The sequence below is a fragment of the Trichomonas vaginalis genome, chromosome I (genome assembly GCF_026262505.1).
Source record: "Trichomonas vaginalis G3 chromosome I, whole genome shotgun sequence".
NCBI classification, from domain to species: domain Eukaryota; phylum Parabasalia; order Trichomonadida; family Trichomonadidae; genus Trichomonas; species Trichomonas vaginalis.
In genome coordinates, this window is record NC_067203.1 from 5,003,929 (window position 1) to 5,019,341 (window position 15,413).

The 15,413-nt window shown below is 34.0% G+C and overlaps 6 protein-coding genes and 5 pseudogenes across 11 annotated transcripts, besides 2 other annotated features; 9 read left to right on the plus strand and 2 right to left on the minus strand.

The window, feature by feature from the left end:
- Nucleotides 1-272: part of a mobile genetic element that runs on past the window's edge.
- Nucleotides 273-449: 177 nt separating this feature from the next.
- Nucleotides 450-1,161, plus strand: TVAGG3_0931480 (proteasome regulatory particle assembly; the record flags this gene model as incomplete). The annotated part of the gene is made up of 1 exon (XM_001318956.2): nucleotides 450-1,161. A coding segment is annotated over one exon (712 nt), but the record flags the coding sequence as incomplete, so codon positions are not given.
- A 182-nt stretch (nucleotides 1,162-1,343) lies between these two features.
- On the plus strand, nucleotides 1,344-1,672 carry TVAGG3_0931490 (cyclin-dependent kinase inhibitor 2C-related family; the record flags this gene model as incomplete). The annotated part of the gene is made up of 1 exon (XM_001318955.2): nucleotides 1,344-1,672. A coding segment is annotated over one exon (329 nt), but the record flags the coding sequence as incomplete, so codon positions are not given.
- A 337-nt stretch (nucleotides 1,673-2,009) lies between these two features.
- Nucleotides 2,010-2,410, plus strand: TVAGG3_0931500 (annotated as a pseudogene). The gene has a single exon. A coding segment is annotated over exon 1 (401 nt).
- Nucleotides 2,411-6,830: 4,420 nt separating this feature from the next.
- Nucleotides 6,831-15,413: part of a mobile genetic element that runs on past the window's edge.
- Nucleotides 8,253-9,228, plus strand: TVAGG3_0931520 (protein of unknown function, DUF4106 family; the record flags this gene model as incomplete). Its single annotated transcript, XM_051252611.1, has 1 exon — nucleotides 8,253-9,228. A coding segment is annotated over one exon (976 nt), but the record flags the coding sequence as incomplete, so codon positions are not given.
- Nucleotides 9,899-10,380, plus strand: TVAGG3_0931530 (annotated as a pseudogene). Its single transcript has one exon. A coding segment is annotated over exon 1 (482 nt).
- Nucleotides 11,259-12,210, plus strand: TVAGG3_0931540 (annotated as a pseudogene). The gene has a single exon. A coding segment is annotated over exon 1 (952 nt).
- Nucleotides 12,224-12,496, plus strand: TVAGG3_0931550 (Poxvirus D5 protein-like family; the record flags this gene model as incomplete). The annotated part of the gene is made up of 1 exon (XM_051252612.1): nucleotides 12,224-12,496. One exon carries the CDS (start codon nucleotides 12,224-12,226, stop codon nucleotides 12,494-12,496), a length of 273 nt encoding a protein of 90 aa, XP_051078186.1.
- On the plus strand, nucleotides 12,532-12,951 carry TVAGG3_0931560 (protein of unknown function, DUF4108 family; the record flags this gene model as incomplete). The annotated part of the gene is made up of 1 exon (XM_051252613.1): nucleotides 12,532-12,951. One exon carries the CDS (start codon nucleotides 12,532-12,534, stop codon nucleotides 12,949-12,951), a length of 420 nt encoding a protein of 139 aa, XP_051078187.1.
- On the minus strand, nucleotides 12,968-13,420 carry TVAGG3_0931570 (uncharacterized protein; the record flags this gene model as incomplete). The annotated part of the gene is made up of 1 exon (XM_051252614.1): nucleotides 12,968-13,420. The coding sequence occupies one exon, from the start codon at nucleotides 13,418-13,420 to the stop codon at nucleotides 12,968-12,970; it is 453 nt and encodes a 150-aa protein (XP_051078188.1).
- On the plus strand, nucleotides 13,874-14,311 carry TVAGG3_0931580 (annotated as a pseudogene). The gene has a single exon. A coding segment is annotated over exon 1 (438 nt).
- On the minus strand, nucleotides 14,318-15,198 carry TVAGG3_0931590 (annotated as a pseudogene). The gene has a single exon. A coding segment is annotated over exon 1 (881 nt).

Below are 15,413 nucleotides of genomic sequence, written 5' to 3' on the forward strand. Positions count from 1 at the left end.
ACATTGTTCCTAAATCTTAGCCGTTAAGGCTGTTCTGAAAATATTTTTTTTCGAAAAAATTCGAAAAAAATTCTTAAAATTCAAAAATCCCTTAATTCCTGAGGATTTTGGAAAAAAGTTTTTACATGAACATGTGTATATTATATGAAGTATATTGATAAGGTAAAAATCAAATTTTATTGCATATTCATCGAGAAAATAAACTAACAAATCCCTCAAAATTGAGAAGGTAATCCTCCTCCTCTCAAATAAACGTACATACGGGTGCACCCTTAAAAGGTTCATATATTGAGATTCCATTTGGAAATTTATCACCTCTTGAAGCTTGCTGCTATTTTGGATCTGTTAACATTTTCTTCTTCCTCATTTCAACCTCCAAATATAAAATCGATCGAAGGTGTCTTCGGTATTCTGTTATTGGAGGAAAAACGGACATTATTAATGAATGCATGAAAAACAATCAAATTGATGAAGATTGCTTCAATGATATTCTTTCGTCACACAACAATAAACTCCTTGAATACATTCTAGAAAATGGTTTGTTTAATCTTGATATTGAACCTGATTCAAATTACAATGAATGTTCCGTAACTGGTCATAGTGATGATGAAGTTAAACGTAATTTTGATTTTTACAAAATCATCGAATCACAAAATTTAAAGGCAGCATTTCTTCTGTACAAGAAAGACGACATATCAATTTTTCCATGGTGTGCTGCATTTCCTCAGTTATTAGACATCATTAAGAATGAATATATGAATCATCCTTCAATGGTTTTAAACGCAAGCGATGGCTATCGAAGGAGAATTCTTCATTATGCAGCAGATTATGCATGTTTAGAAACATTAAAGTTTCTTATTTCACAATGTGTATATATCGATATTGCGGATGCAGGAAATACGACAGCTCTTCATTACGCACTAAAAAAAGATCGCAAAGAAATAGTTGAATATCTTATATCTCAATATGCAGATACAAGTGCAAAAGATGAATATGGAAGGACAGCTTTACATATAGCGGCCGAAAAAAACAGAAAAGAAATAGCAGAACTTCTTATTTCACACCGAGTAGATATAAATGCTAAAGATAAACGCGGAAGAACTCCACTACATTCAGCAATAAATTATTGCAGTTTTAAAATGGCAGAATTTCTTATCATAAACGGTGCATATATCAATGCAAAAGATAAAGACGGTAAAACGGCTCTTCATTATGCGTTAGGCAAAGATAATTGCAAAGAAATCACTGAGTTTTTGGTTTTACATGGCGCTGATATCAACATTAGAGATAAAGATGGACAAACCACTCTTTATCATGCAGCAAAAAATAAGAATGCCATAGAAATGTTGGAATTTCTTATTTCACATGGTGCTGATATCAACATTAAAGATTACTGCGAAAGAACAATTTTAAATCATGCAACAGACAATAAAGAAGTAATGGAATTACTCATTTCACATGGTCTTGATATCAATGCAAGAGATAAATTTGGAAAAACTGAACTTCATTACGCAGTATACTATAATGACAAAGAATTGATAGAATTTCTAATTTCGCATAATGCAGATGTCAACATTAAAGATAACGATGGAATGGCAGTTATTCATTATGCAAAAACGAAAGAATTAATAGAATATCTTATTTTACATGGTGCGAATATCGAGGCTGTTGAGAATAATGGGAAGACTGCTCTTCACTATGCTGCAGAAAATGGGTTAATTGAATTATTAGAATATCTTCTTTCACATGAAGCGGATATAAATGGTAAAGATAAATCAGGAAGAACAGCTCTTCATTATGCAGCAACTAATTATAATTGTGAAGCAGCAAAATATCTTATCTTACATGGTGCAGCTATCAATGTAAAGGACGTTAATGGGAAACCCCCACTTCATTTTGCAGCAGAGAAATATACAAGTGGTATAGTAGAACTCCTGATTTCACATGGTGCAGAAATAAATGCAAAGGACAAAGATGGAGAAACTGCTCTTCATTTAGCAGCAATACATATGAATACTGCAACAGTAGAATTTCTTCTTACACATGGAGGTGATATTAACGGAAAAGACAAAAGTAAAAAAAAACAGCTCTTCATTTGGCGGCAGAGAAAGATTGTTCAGAAACTGTAAAGCTTCTTATTTCATTCCATGCAGTTATCAATGCAAAAGATGAATCCGGAAAAACTGCTATTCACTTAGCAGCAGAAAATAATTGTAAAGAAACAGCAAACCTTCTTATTTTGCACCATGTAGATATCAATGCAAAAGATAAATTCGGAAAAACTGCTCTTCATTATGCAGTCCAAAACAATAGAAAAAAGATGATAAAATTCCTTATTTCTAATGGTGCAGATACTAATGCTAAAGATAATAATGGAAAAATCGCATACCATGATTATGAAAGTTCATAAAGTGATAAACTCAGATATTCATGGCCATTTTAAGGATGCAATCTATGTCTTTGTGCATCAAATAAATGATTATTTTTCCTTATATATGTTCTTTTCAGCACATTTATTCATCTCTTCCTTTCATAATTATAAGCAAATGCGTCTTTTGCATATCTATTTGCAGTATATAGCCATTCAATTTATGAAATTCTGTTGAATTCTAGTGTTAACAATTTGACACCGACGCGAATCATGAACAAAAACAAATCTTGCTGTGATTTTGAGCCAAATAAAAATTTAGGTGTGTACAGAAGCATATGTATTTTCGTCAGTCATGCAACACTATAAATCCAAGTTTATCCTATTAAAAATTATTAACATGATAATAGCTAAGTCCTTCTATATTACTTTTTCCTTATATAAAATAAAGGTTTCCAGCGAAAGTAAAATTAAATATTCAAAATATGTTTCACACTTTTTCTGAGAAGCTGCAAGCTGATAAAAAGTGTGAATATATATTTTAATAGGTTCTGATACTTTTTTGGGCTTATTTTATAAGCCCGTAAAAAGTTTCAAACCTATTTTGATATTTTTTCCCCTGCAATCAATTATTTATGGCTTCAAACATCTTATGTCAACCAAAGAACATACGGAAATGTACATTATTATGCCTTTTAATAAGTAAAAGGAACAAGCGATTGAGCTAAATTTGGTATACTCCCAGAATATTCAGGTAAGACCCTATTTTACAATGAACGTTGCTACAGAAGAACTCGCTTTTGATAGCGAATATGTAAAATCAGTTGCTAAGGATGTATATTTTTATTTCTAACATCAGAGTATAGAAACAATGCTGAGAAATCAGGAATTTAAACCACAGATGATTAATCAATGGTGCTCTTCTATCGTTGAAGACTGCACAAAAAGACTTTGCGCACAAAACAAACCATTTAAATACGTATCTACATGCGTCATCATGCAAAAAACAGGTGCTGGATTACACTTAGCTGCATCAACATTTTGGGATCAAACTACAGATTCATCTGTTACGGTTCGTTGGGAAAACACAACAATGTATGCGATTATATGCGTATATGGCGTTATGATTTAAGTTATTTATTTTTTTATAAATATTAAATGTACATTTATGATAAATCATCCAAGTTTTCAGATATTATATATATCAATTACTAGGTGAAAATGTTACTTGATATATAATAATCTTTATATATTTTTTATATTATTTTAATACTTTTTCATATCAGCATATTTTTTATCACACATAATTTATGAAAAAGATAAAGATGGAAAAACAGCTCTTCGCATTGCAAAAGAAAATTACCGCCATGACCTTTTCTATTTTCTTAATTCACATGGTGCTACCCTTTAACTTTTGTTACGCCACCCTTTTTCATATATGGTTACACTATCATTTACACTTAAATAGGCATATAATCATATTTCATTTTTATATAATTTTAAACTAATATAAGGAATAATTATTTGTAGTATGAATTCTAATCTCCATGAATGGGGGTCAATGTGGAATCACTTCAATCCTAATCGTTAACTAATGTTAACTACTAAAATGCTCATATAACATTAATTTGATCAAGAAAATTACAATTTTTCGCGTGACTTTTCCCCTCAATTTTTGAAAAATTCAGCACCAAATATTTGATTCTTTTGATCTTCAAAATTATTGGAATCGAATTTAAAAAAAAGGTAGTGGGGCTTCCAGGCGCGTTGCGCCCTCTAGCCCTGAAGATGTTTAGTATAAATGAAGTTTATATTCGGAGGGCTTCCAGGCGCGTTGCGCCCTCTAGCCCATAAAAAATTTCTGAGGACGAGCCAGCCGGTGACTTTTTTGTAGAGCACTCAAAATAGTATAACTTTGTCCGGACAAGTAAGGGTCTATCGTCGCTACAGGAAAAGTTACAGGCGTTCCAAGGAAGTATACTTTGAGAAGCCTTTTCTCCATTTTAAAACAAGATAGGACGGTTATTTTACAAAACTGACAACACTTTGACCGAGTAATTTTTTGTGCTGAACAAGAAGTGTCATATAAACATCTGTCAAAAACCGCTTTTTAACTTCACTTAAAATGCCACGTAAGCTACGTAAGAATATACGTAAGAGGAAGCGAGCATTGAAACATCCAATAGTAAAACTGACACCACAACAACAGTTGCAACAACAAATGATGAATGACCCCACTATGTTGCAACAAATGTCAAGCAACCCTATGCTTTTAAACCGAGTTATTGGTGCACAGAGTGGAGGTTTAAGAGCGGCACTTTTAGCGAAAATGGCAGGCTATGGTGGAGCTGCAGACGGAACAGCTTATAACCCTCAAAGTCAAATGAATTTGAGTTCACTCAAAAATCAAATAACAGATGTCAAAAAGTCAAACATAGACATACAGAAACAAATAAGTGAAAACGAAAAGAAACTAGAATATGACAGACACACAAAGAAACTCAATGAGTTAAACGTAGAGAAAAAGAAGAAAGAAGAACAACTGAAAGAACTAAGTACAGAGGAATATGCGAAAAAAGTGTCAGAAAAAGCAGCAGAAGTAGCAAAAATGGAACAAGATGTTATAAATTTGAAAAACCATACTACTCAATATAAAGTACTGAAAGATGAAGAGATAAAACAAAAAGCCCTGAAGACATATATGGATAGCGATGAGTATAAAAAAGAAGTTGAAGCAAATGTAAAGGCAGAAAAACTTTTACAGTTGCAAAACCAAACCGTACAGTATGAAAACTTAGCACAAGAAAGTAAAAATAACGACGCAGCCATGCAAAAGGCAATGAAAAGTGCAGATATTATAAAAGTTAATAATGACTGGTTAGATGCCCAAGCCAACGCTAAAGCAGCCCAACTTATAGGGTCAATAAGGACAAAAATACAAGCGGATGAAGACAGTTCAAATGAAGCTTTAATGAATGCTGACTTTAAGAATGCCTTCGAAGCTCTTCATAGTAAGGTGAAACTAGTGAACGACTTCTCATCTGGAAAGAAACTGAAGTCTGAAGGTTTCGACAAAGAGTTAAGAGAAGTAGCACAAAATATGACGAAAATAACAGATGCAGCAACGAGACAGGCAGTTCAAAGTGCCTATGACGCCGTTAGAGCAACTGTTGTGGAAAGTCAAGAAAAAGAGTTACAACAGACCAAAACAGACCTAGTAAATGCTTTCTTAAAAACGAAAAGTCAGGTAGAACATTATGCTGCAGATGGAACATATGTGCCAGCTGGTGGAACTTATATACCACCAAACCCTCCAAGAGAAGCACCTGCACCAGGACTACCTAAAACATTTACATCGTCACATGGACACAGACACAGGCATGCACCAAAACCAACACAACAACCAACAGTTCAAAATCCAGCACCACAACAACAACCAAAACCAACAGTTCAAAATCCAGCACAGCAACCAACAGTTCAAAACCCTGCACCTGCACCACAACCAAAACCAGCACAACAACCACCTCCACAACCAGCACAGCAACCAACAGTTCAAAACCCTGCACAACAACAACCACAAACAGAGCAAGGACATAAAAGAAGTAGAGAAAAAGGAAACCAAGAATTCTTAAAAATGCTTAAGGAAGATTATGGTTACCCAGATACTCTTGACTTTAGTGACAGATATAAAGAAGCTATTAGAAAGTTCAAGGAAGAAAATACTGACCCGAACCTATTTAGCTTTATGGCTCAGCATCAAATCGGATATAATCTCAAACCTGGAAAATACAAGCTCGCAAAGGGATATGATTTAATAGCATATCATCCAAATGACATGAATGAATTTACTCCGAGATATTTGGTGTCAGAGCTAAATGATAATTCAACTCTCTTCATGAAACGCGTAAAAAATAGAGACGGAACGAAAGAAGAAAGGTTTATGAGTCCGGATGACTTAGATAGGGAACTTGTTAAAAACGGTCTCGGAATATATGAAATGCCAGCAGATGAGGTACAAGAAACTCAACAGGAAAAAGTTCAGATACAACCAGACATGGAAGAAATAGTTCAGCAACAACAGCTAGAAGAGCCTGAAGGAAACGAACAAGTCCCTCCTTTGGAAACTAACTTCACAGAACTAGATGAAGATTTGGAACAGCCGAAAAATCTTGACCCTCAACAAGTGTATGCGGAGAATATGGAATCTTTCCAAGAGTCTAAGAAAAATTCGGCTGACATAGTAGAAGAATATCGAAAAATGTTCACCGACATACAAAAGACTCCAACATCCGATGAAAATATTCAGCATAGAATGGAAGTACTGAAAGAAAATGTACGCAAATACAATAATCCTTTTTACTTACGACCATATAACGTTCAATCTTTGGCTGAACTCGGTGAAAATAAAAGGTTAAATTTCAACAAAACATATAGAAATGAAACATTGTTTAAAGTTCATTCAGAACCTAACCAATATGGAAACAAACCTACTTTTGTTTCTGCAGACTATGGAACTACAATGAGATGGGGTCATAAAGCTAATCCGGATAGGTGGTTTCATAAACTTACAACCTCAATTCCAAGAAGTTGTAGACGCAATGGAAGTGAATGGTGAACCAGATATAGCTGGTATTTTCAGCGCGGCTTTAATGCCATTGAAAGATATGAAACATGCAGATATTTTGGACCAGTATGAAATGAACATGGCTGATGGAAATATAACACCTGACGTTCTAGAACATTTATCTCAAAGAACTACACAGAACCATAGAGATGGTATATTTGGTGAAGAGTTTAGAAAGACAGTTAGGGAGAGAGAAGGAAGAGAACCTATTGTACATGACCTTGCAAACGAAAGTTTGCAAAATGTCATAAAAACTTACTTTGCAGACAATGAACTGAGAAGGGATGAATATTTAAGAAAACTCAAATGGACAGTACCAAATGAAATGTTAGTATTGAAAAACATGTTCCATGACAAAATAAAACCAACTACAGAAATAAATGACGCAAGACTGAAGCGTTGGGTAAAAGCTTTCCCATTCACAAAAGATATTATTGGTAACATGGAAAGAAAACCAGAATGGCTACAAAAACATATATTTGGAAACGAGCTTATTCCATATGGACAAGCTCTGTTTGAAGAGCTTGAACCGGAAACTCAGGAAAGAGTCATGCAAACAATAAGCGAAGACTCAAATACAAACTATGACAAAATCTTTCTAGGATATAGGTTACCTGAGATGGCGACCAGAGCCCAAAGGCAAAAAGGACATGGAAAATTTACAACATACTAGGTGAACATGAGGCAAAGATGCTACAACTTGAAGCAGAGGGCAAGTTACCAAAAGCGACACCAAAGAAGAAGAGAAGAGTAGAACAAAGTGAAAGTAGTGAAGAAGTAACTTCATCTAGTGAAAGTAGTGGCAATGAAGGAAAAAGAAGAGTTAAAAACTCAGTCAGGAAGAAAGTAAAGCTTGGTCCGAGTGGGTTCTATTATGATATATAAATCCAACTATTCTATATTTTTACCCATATGAAATGTACGCCGCTCAGAATATAACGCCAAACAGTTTTGGATGCCATGAACGGAAATGTTTCCGAATGGTATAACGAATGCGACAATGCCATTAGAAGGTCAGAAATAGTTCCTGGAACTTACAAATATACAACTGCTGTTTCTTATGGAAACGTAGGTGAGTTTGGAGAAGGTTCTTCAACAACAGTAGATATTGCTTGCGACAGGTTTCATATTATTTCTATTGACAACTCATTCTTATACGTGGAACAAGACATTGAAATAAAACCTTCTGCCAAGTTGTCTGACAAGAAAGGTTGCAATGGAATTTTCTATGTCGGATACCAATATGCTCCAGAAGTTTTCATGGGATATAAGATATATTCTAACTCTGACTTAGTTCAAACAGTAACATGGGCAAACTATGAATGGTTCGCTTTGAGAAACTCAGTACAACCACAAGCTAGAGAACAAACAGACCAGTATGCAACTATTGAGAAAATAAGAAGACTTGACCCTAACGTTCCAGGAGTTTATGTTAACCTTTCTGGACAAACTGCAGCAGCAGTAACCAAAGTAAAACTGAAACTTAGAGTTCCTTTGTCATCTTTCCTCATCTTAAGGTTTTTAAGATACTTGCCAAACTGGGCAGGAAAAATTTCTATCGAACTTACTCCAAGCAAAAATAACTTAGTCAATGCACCAACACAAGACCCATTCAGCATTACTGTAGCTGGAACTGGTGGAGCCAAGTTCTGTGACTTTTGCAAAGACAAAGTTGACTTAGACTTTGGTTTCTCAAACCTCAACACTGAAGTAAACAATTATTTCAATGCTGCTGGAGATGCTTGGGACCCAGTTAAGTTCACATGCGAACAGTTTGAATGCAAGAGAATAGAAAGCAGACTTGCCGTTTATATGTTGGACCCAGATATTTCAAATGCTTTAGCTGCCAAATATATTGCAGTTCCACTTATGTTCCCTATACACCAAATATCTGTCAAAGACTTTGCAGGTGAAGTTGGAAACCAAAATCCAGGAGCCGCAGGTGCAAGAACAGATATTGCTTTAACAACTGCAATGAAACATGCAGATACTATGTTTGTACTGTTCAGACGAACTATAAATGACTATTCTTGTTTCTACAACCCTGGTATTAAATATCATATAAACATAGATGGCAAATATTATCCAAGAGAAGAATATTCTACAGTTGAGGATATGAGGTCATACAACTTGACATTAGATGCTATGAAATTTAACAACAACTTCACAACAACCATTAACACTGAAATGCAAAGTTCTATTATGCCATATGTGAAAGTATGGACTCATACAGGAGGTCAAAAAACTCAATATACAAATGGAGACCGTTCAAACTTTTGGCTTGGCATTCCATTTGCTGACTCAGAAGACTTTATGGGTGGTATTTCAACTGTTGGTACAGTTCAAATACAATATACTGGTGACAGAGACGGTCCAGATGAATTGAAAGCAAAGAAGTTTACAAAACCAATAGCACTTTTCACGGAAGATGCTCTTTTGAAGATTCGTTCGATGAAACCTGCTGGGGCTCCTCAGATTGGCATAACGACAGCTTCTATCGAGCAGATTTTGGCAGCAGGTCAGTAAGTTGTTCTTGAACTGACTTCTCTCCGTCAAATATTGACAGTACGCCAGTTTTGACATAATATTGTAAGATAAACTTTCCTTTAGTAATATCGGTCAGTTTTGAAGTTTAATATTTTTTGTCTGCTTCAAGAACTTTCACCATCTCGGTTATACCAACTTTCTTTGCTTTATGAAAATATTTAGGTTCAGCAAAGACTGCTATTCTATAACATTTTCCATTGTTTGTGTAAAGAACTATTCTGTCAATGTATTTGTATTGTTTGTGAGTATAAACTTTGTTCTGCTTCAATTTCAATAGATATCCGAATACGTCCATCTTTTTATTCTAAGTAAAATGTCATTTCCGAAAAATAGAAGCGTAAGTGTTTTCAAAAGGTTTAATGGCGGTGGCAGATGTGAAGTTAAATTCACCAACTCAAACAAACAGTCAAAGTGTTATTGTCAATGTCAAAGACAGAGATGTTGAAATGGGGAAACCATACGAAGACGAAGATGGTATAACAATTGTTCCTGTAAAAGAACCAACATATCCTGAAGTTAGCAGAGACTTAAGTTCTGTTGCAGATATTCGAAACGACTACCAACACTGAAAGACAAACTTCAAACTCAGGAGAAGATTTGTCAAGCTTTAAGTATAATGTTAAACTTGGTCGAACACAACCCTGTAAAAGTGAACTCATATGTCATTGCACCTCATGAAGTTTTGAAAGAACTATTGAAACTTTTGACAGAGGCAGACGATATAAACATCAAAGAAATAGAACCCGACATTAGTTGCTGTGGTGTTTCATATAATGCCATTGACAAGATATACGTTATGAAAGGAGGTGAAACGTTGAACTTAAAATATAGTTTCCCAGACGTTATAAAAATATTTGACGACCACAACATTTCATTAAAGTTTATTTGCTAAGTAAATGGCAGAAGACATAATGGTTTATACTATTACGACTAAAAACCCTGAGTCATATAATTCTATAACAACAAACTTACAAAGTTCCTCAAGGACGATATTGTAAACTAACCTTAAACACAATGACGACTAAAGCCTGTTTTGCTCTTTTGACACCAGAAGACTTTATTGTTGTGAATGGTAAAAAATACTCCTTTGAAGATACTTACTCAGATATACCAACAACAGGTTTTGTTGACTTATTAATACTTTAAGTACGGGTGTAACATGTGCTGCAACTAGAGCAGGTTTCATTATGTTTGGATGTCCGACTGAGTTACTATAAACGATATGAGCTATAATACAAAACTTATTTCTGTTTTTACTACAACAGTTTCCTATAACAGGAAAAAGGTGTCATACAAGGAATGTCTATTCCATTGACATTAGCACACCAATTCTTATATATTGTTTCAAACTTAGGTTCAAGTGTTATTCGAATGTCGACAGAAACTATTATGACCAAAAGATCTATGCGTATAAACAATACTTTCTCTGCTGGTTTGCCTATTGTTCATTCGAATGCAGAATTTTCAACCTTAGTGAACTCAAACACTTTGGCAAGTATAACGTTGACATTAGTTGACGCAAACTTTGTTCCTGTAAAACTTTTATGTCCTATGTATTTGTCAATGACGGCAGAAAGTTCGAATTGGAAGATGCAACTGGTGAAAGTATTGTATTACAAGAACAACTTCAACAACAAATAGCTCAAGAACAACAAATGCAACAAATGGAACAACAAAGTCAAGAATAAAAAAATATTATTTTTTTTTATTTTTATAAAAATGTACAGAATAGATGTTTCAGATTTTTATGACTTCCAAGCATTCAGAAATATGTGTCCATTTAGAGACTATAACAAAGCAGTCGAGAATTTGAAACGTTAGTCATTTATGTTGACTCTGCCCCAGAATGTTATGTCATGAAAGAATGGGATGTTGTCTTTAACAAACCAAGAGCAACAATAGTGTCTGAACAAGAATGTAGACAGAAACTTAAGAAAATAAAAGTCGTACAAGTTGGAATGAAGATGTTAGATGCTTGGGATATCTTATTGTCAAAGTTAGAAGATTTTTCAGTTCGTGGTATAAAGTTTTATACACCTTCTCCAAACTTCTATTCTATCTTCACTGGATATAAATATGAACAAGTAGAATGGAAAGAAAATATTATAGAAGCTTGGTTAGACCATGTCAAAGAAATTATATGCAATGGAAACGAAAAGGTTTATGAGTATATCTTATGTTGGTTTGCAAACATCTTACAACATCCAAGTGCTAAAAATGAAACTGCTCTCATTATAATTGGAAAACAAGGAACTGGTAAGAATACTTTCTTTACAGATATTTTTGTGCAAACTGTTAGAAGGTTATTCGAATCCGAATATGACAAACTTAGAAAACATCTGTGGCAAGTTTAACTCCTCAATAGAGAATATGAAACTTATAGTTTGCAATGAAACTTCAAAGTATAGATACAACAAAAGTTTTGAACTCAGATGCTTTGAAGAGTCTTATAACAGACAAAGTTGGAGTTGTTGAAAAGAAAGTATAAAGACCAAAGAGTTTGTGAAAATGTTGCAAACTTCATTATGGTTTCAAACAATGCTGTTCCGATGAAGTTAGAAAGTTCTGACAGAAGATATGTAGTTGTCAGAACGTCAGAAGCTCATATGCAAGATACAGAATATTTTGACGACTTAGCAGAAACTTTGACACCAGAGTTTTACAACCATTTGTTCTCATACTTTATGACATTAGATATTTCTAAGTTCAATCCAAGACAAATTCCACATACCGAAGAGAGACAAACATTGTTAGAAGCAAACAAGAGTGTATATGAACTGTTCATAGAAGAAAGCGACTTTGTGTCATTAGATGAAAGGTCATTGTACGATTCGTATAAACAATATTGTCAAGAATATGGTTATATGGCAGCTTCTAAACGTACATTCTTGGCAAATGTCAAAAGTCTTTTAGATGTTCAGAATGGTGTATATACAAAGAAAATTTTTTCTGAGTAAATTTAAAAAAAATATTTTTTTATCCGATAGAAAAGATGACGAAATTCATCTCAGTAAACAAGTACATGTCAGGACTTAAAGAAGAACTAGACCCATTTACATATTTGAATGTTTACTTCTACCATTTTGAAAAGTCTTCATTCAGCAAAGTTTGGAACATCGAACCAGTTAAGTTTGCTATTGTGACTAAAAATGGTGCGAAATTTGAAGACTTAGACATAGAAGGTTTGTTAACAGTCAAAGAAAGTTTTGACAGAAGGTTCTCAAACCTTAAAGAAGGCAAAGCATACAAACTTGTTATACCTTATGAACCAAAGAAGACAGACGACTATGAATATTATGAGTCTAAAGTTGTAGAAGTTCAAGGTAAATTGGGTAAAAAGATTTTAGAGTCTAAGCCAGTGTTTACTCCTAAAGAGGAAGAGAACATTGACATTGACCCAGAAATGTTCTAAAAATAAAATTTTATTTTTACATGTCAAATTTCTTTTTCTCTGGAACTGGTTCAGGTTCTTTCTTCTCTTCTTCTACTTTCTTTTCTTTCTTTTCTCTCTTCTTCTTTTCTGGTGGAGTTATGTCAAATTTGGCGCAACTATATTTATGTAAAAGTTCTTTGTCCTTTAATAGCTCATCTATTCTGTTTTCTATTTCATCTTCAAGAACAGCGCATGTGTCTTCTTTGCATTCTAAGAACTTTTGTTGGACTTCATCTTTCCAATCGGCGTCATCTCTGTCAACAAGTCTGTCATTGACAAATTTTAAGACTGCTCTTTGTAATGTTTTATGGTTCTTGTCATATTCCCAGAAACAGAACTTTAGAACAAATTCACCTTTCTTGTTTACACTATGTAAGATTTTATGGTCGACAGATGTTTTGCTGTCAAAAAGTTTGTCTCGAATATAGATAGCGAAATCGCTAGACATTTTCTAAAAGATAGAAATTTTAATTTTTCTAAAAATATGTTAGAAAAAAAGTTTGCTGACATTGACAAAAATTTGAGAATGTTTTAACAAGAACAAGAGGAAGTTAGAAAATGCTCAGATAAAACATGACAAGTTCTTATTTGCTCAGAATGGTATACAGGTCTAATTGCCACCACCTGGGTCTGGTAAGACTTTCACTTATCTTAAAATGGCTGCACAAACAACAAGAACTAGATGAGAAGAACCCATTCTATGAGTTAGTTGTTATTTGTAGTACTTCTGGTCAATTTGACCAAACCGTCAATTTGTTCAAAGATATTATAAGAAGTCTAAGTTAGTATGTATAAAGGATACTGAGTTGTTAGATTGGATAAAGAAGTACCAAAGAAGAGTTTTGAAGTATAATGCTATAAATGAGTATATAAATTCTAAGTTCAAAGACCCAAATGAGAAATGCAGAGAATATTAGAGAAGAAACACACTTCAGAAACAAACAGAAAGAGATAGAATACATTTCGAAGAAATTGCAATCTTACGATTGGAAGACATACCCTCATAGATGTCTTCTTATTTTAGATGATTTCGCCTCTCATCCTTTGTTAAAGAACAGAGAACAAGATATGTGTCGAATTCTTAAGAAGCTCAGACACTTTAACATCTCAGTTGTCATTTGTGTACAGACAGCAAAGAGTTTAAGTAAGGATGTTAAAAGAATACTTACTGACATAATACTTTTCCCCGGATTGTCCGAAGACGATTTCATGGAACTTATGAAAGAGTCCATGGCAGGTAAGTTTGACAGACATGAACTATGGGAGAAGTACAAAGTCATACAAGACCCTCATACTTCTTTCAGAATTCATATCTACGCAAACAAAGTTCAAATTGTAAAAAGTCAATAAAAATAAATGGTTCATCTACCCTACTTGTTTGAAGTTGTCAAAATACTCTGTTATTTTTTCTTTCAGTAGCGGTAAGTCTTCTTTGAATGTAAGTATTGTACAACCTTTCATATCATAGTGTGTTTGAGGTAACGTATCTTGAACTATTTGTTTCACATCTTCATTTGGGGTCATTGAAATCGGTAAGTTTTCGCGATAGAACCAATTTCTGTCAGATTTGTAAATCTTAGCAAGGTCGTAAAAGCTTTTGTTGTTTCTTCTGACTAAATGCAACATAACCATATCTTTATCTTCTTCATTTTCCATCTCTTCAGTATAAATCATATACTTATAGTTCTTTTCCTTTCCTTTTGGTACCGAACGTGGTATTCTTTTCTGAATGCTTTTGTCTTTTGCTTCAATGACTTCATCTTTTGCATGAAGTTTCTTTTCCATCTCTTCACGTTCTTGTCTATGAATTTCGTCAAGAAGTCTGTAAATATACCAAGCATAACGAGGCGAAGCCCACATTGCAACAGCATTTACAAGAAGTCTATGTACATAATATCCTCTCAAACCGTTTGGCAATTTTTCACGATTTTCATAGAGTTTTGGCGACTGGGGTTTTTCTCCCACTCGAGTTTTTGCGACTACGGGATTTCTCGTAGTCGAATTTTCAGCTTCATTTAATAGTTCAATAGTGCTTTGGTTCCTAAACCAGTCTTGTGGTTTCTTATTGTCGGGTGCAAAACATGCTGTCAAAATACTTTGCATTTGGTACATATCGTCTTTGACCGAACGAATGAGACGGAGTTGTTTGTTAAACTGAACCCACTCATATTCTTCGTTTATAGCTTCATGGACTATAACGGTTGTTGTGTTCTCTGTTGTTGACATTACTGTCTTTACATACAAAATAAAAAAATAAATAAAAATAAAACTAACTTTATTTTTTCTATCTTAAGGAAATTCATTATTTTTGTTGCTGAATTCAATAAAAATATATTTTAGGTGAAGAGGTGAGATTTCACCTCTTTTTTCACCTCATTTCTACCCCAGTTATTTTATAAACGTTTCACATGGTAAACGTTATTTTTTAAATTTTGTGAAAA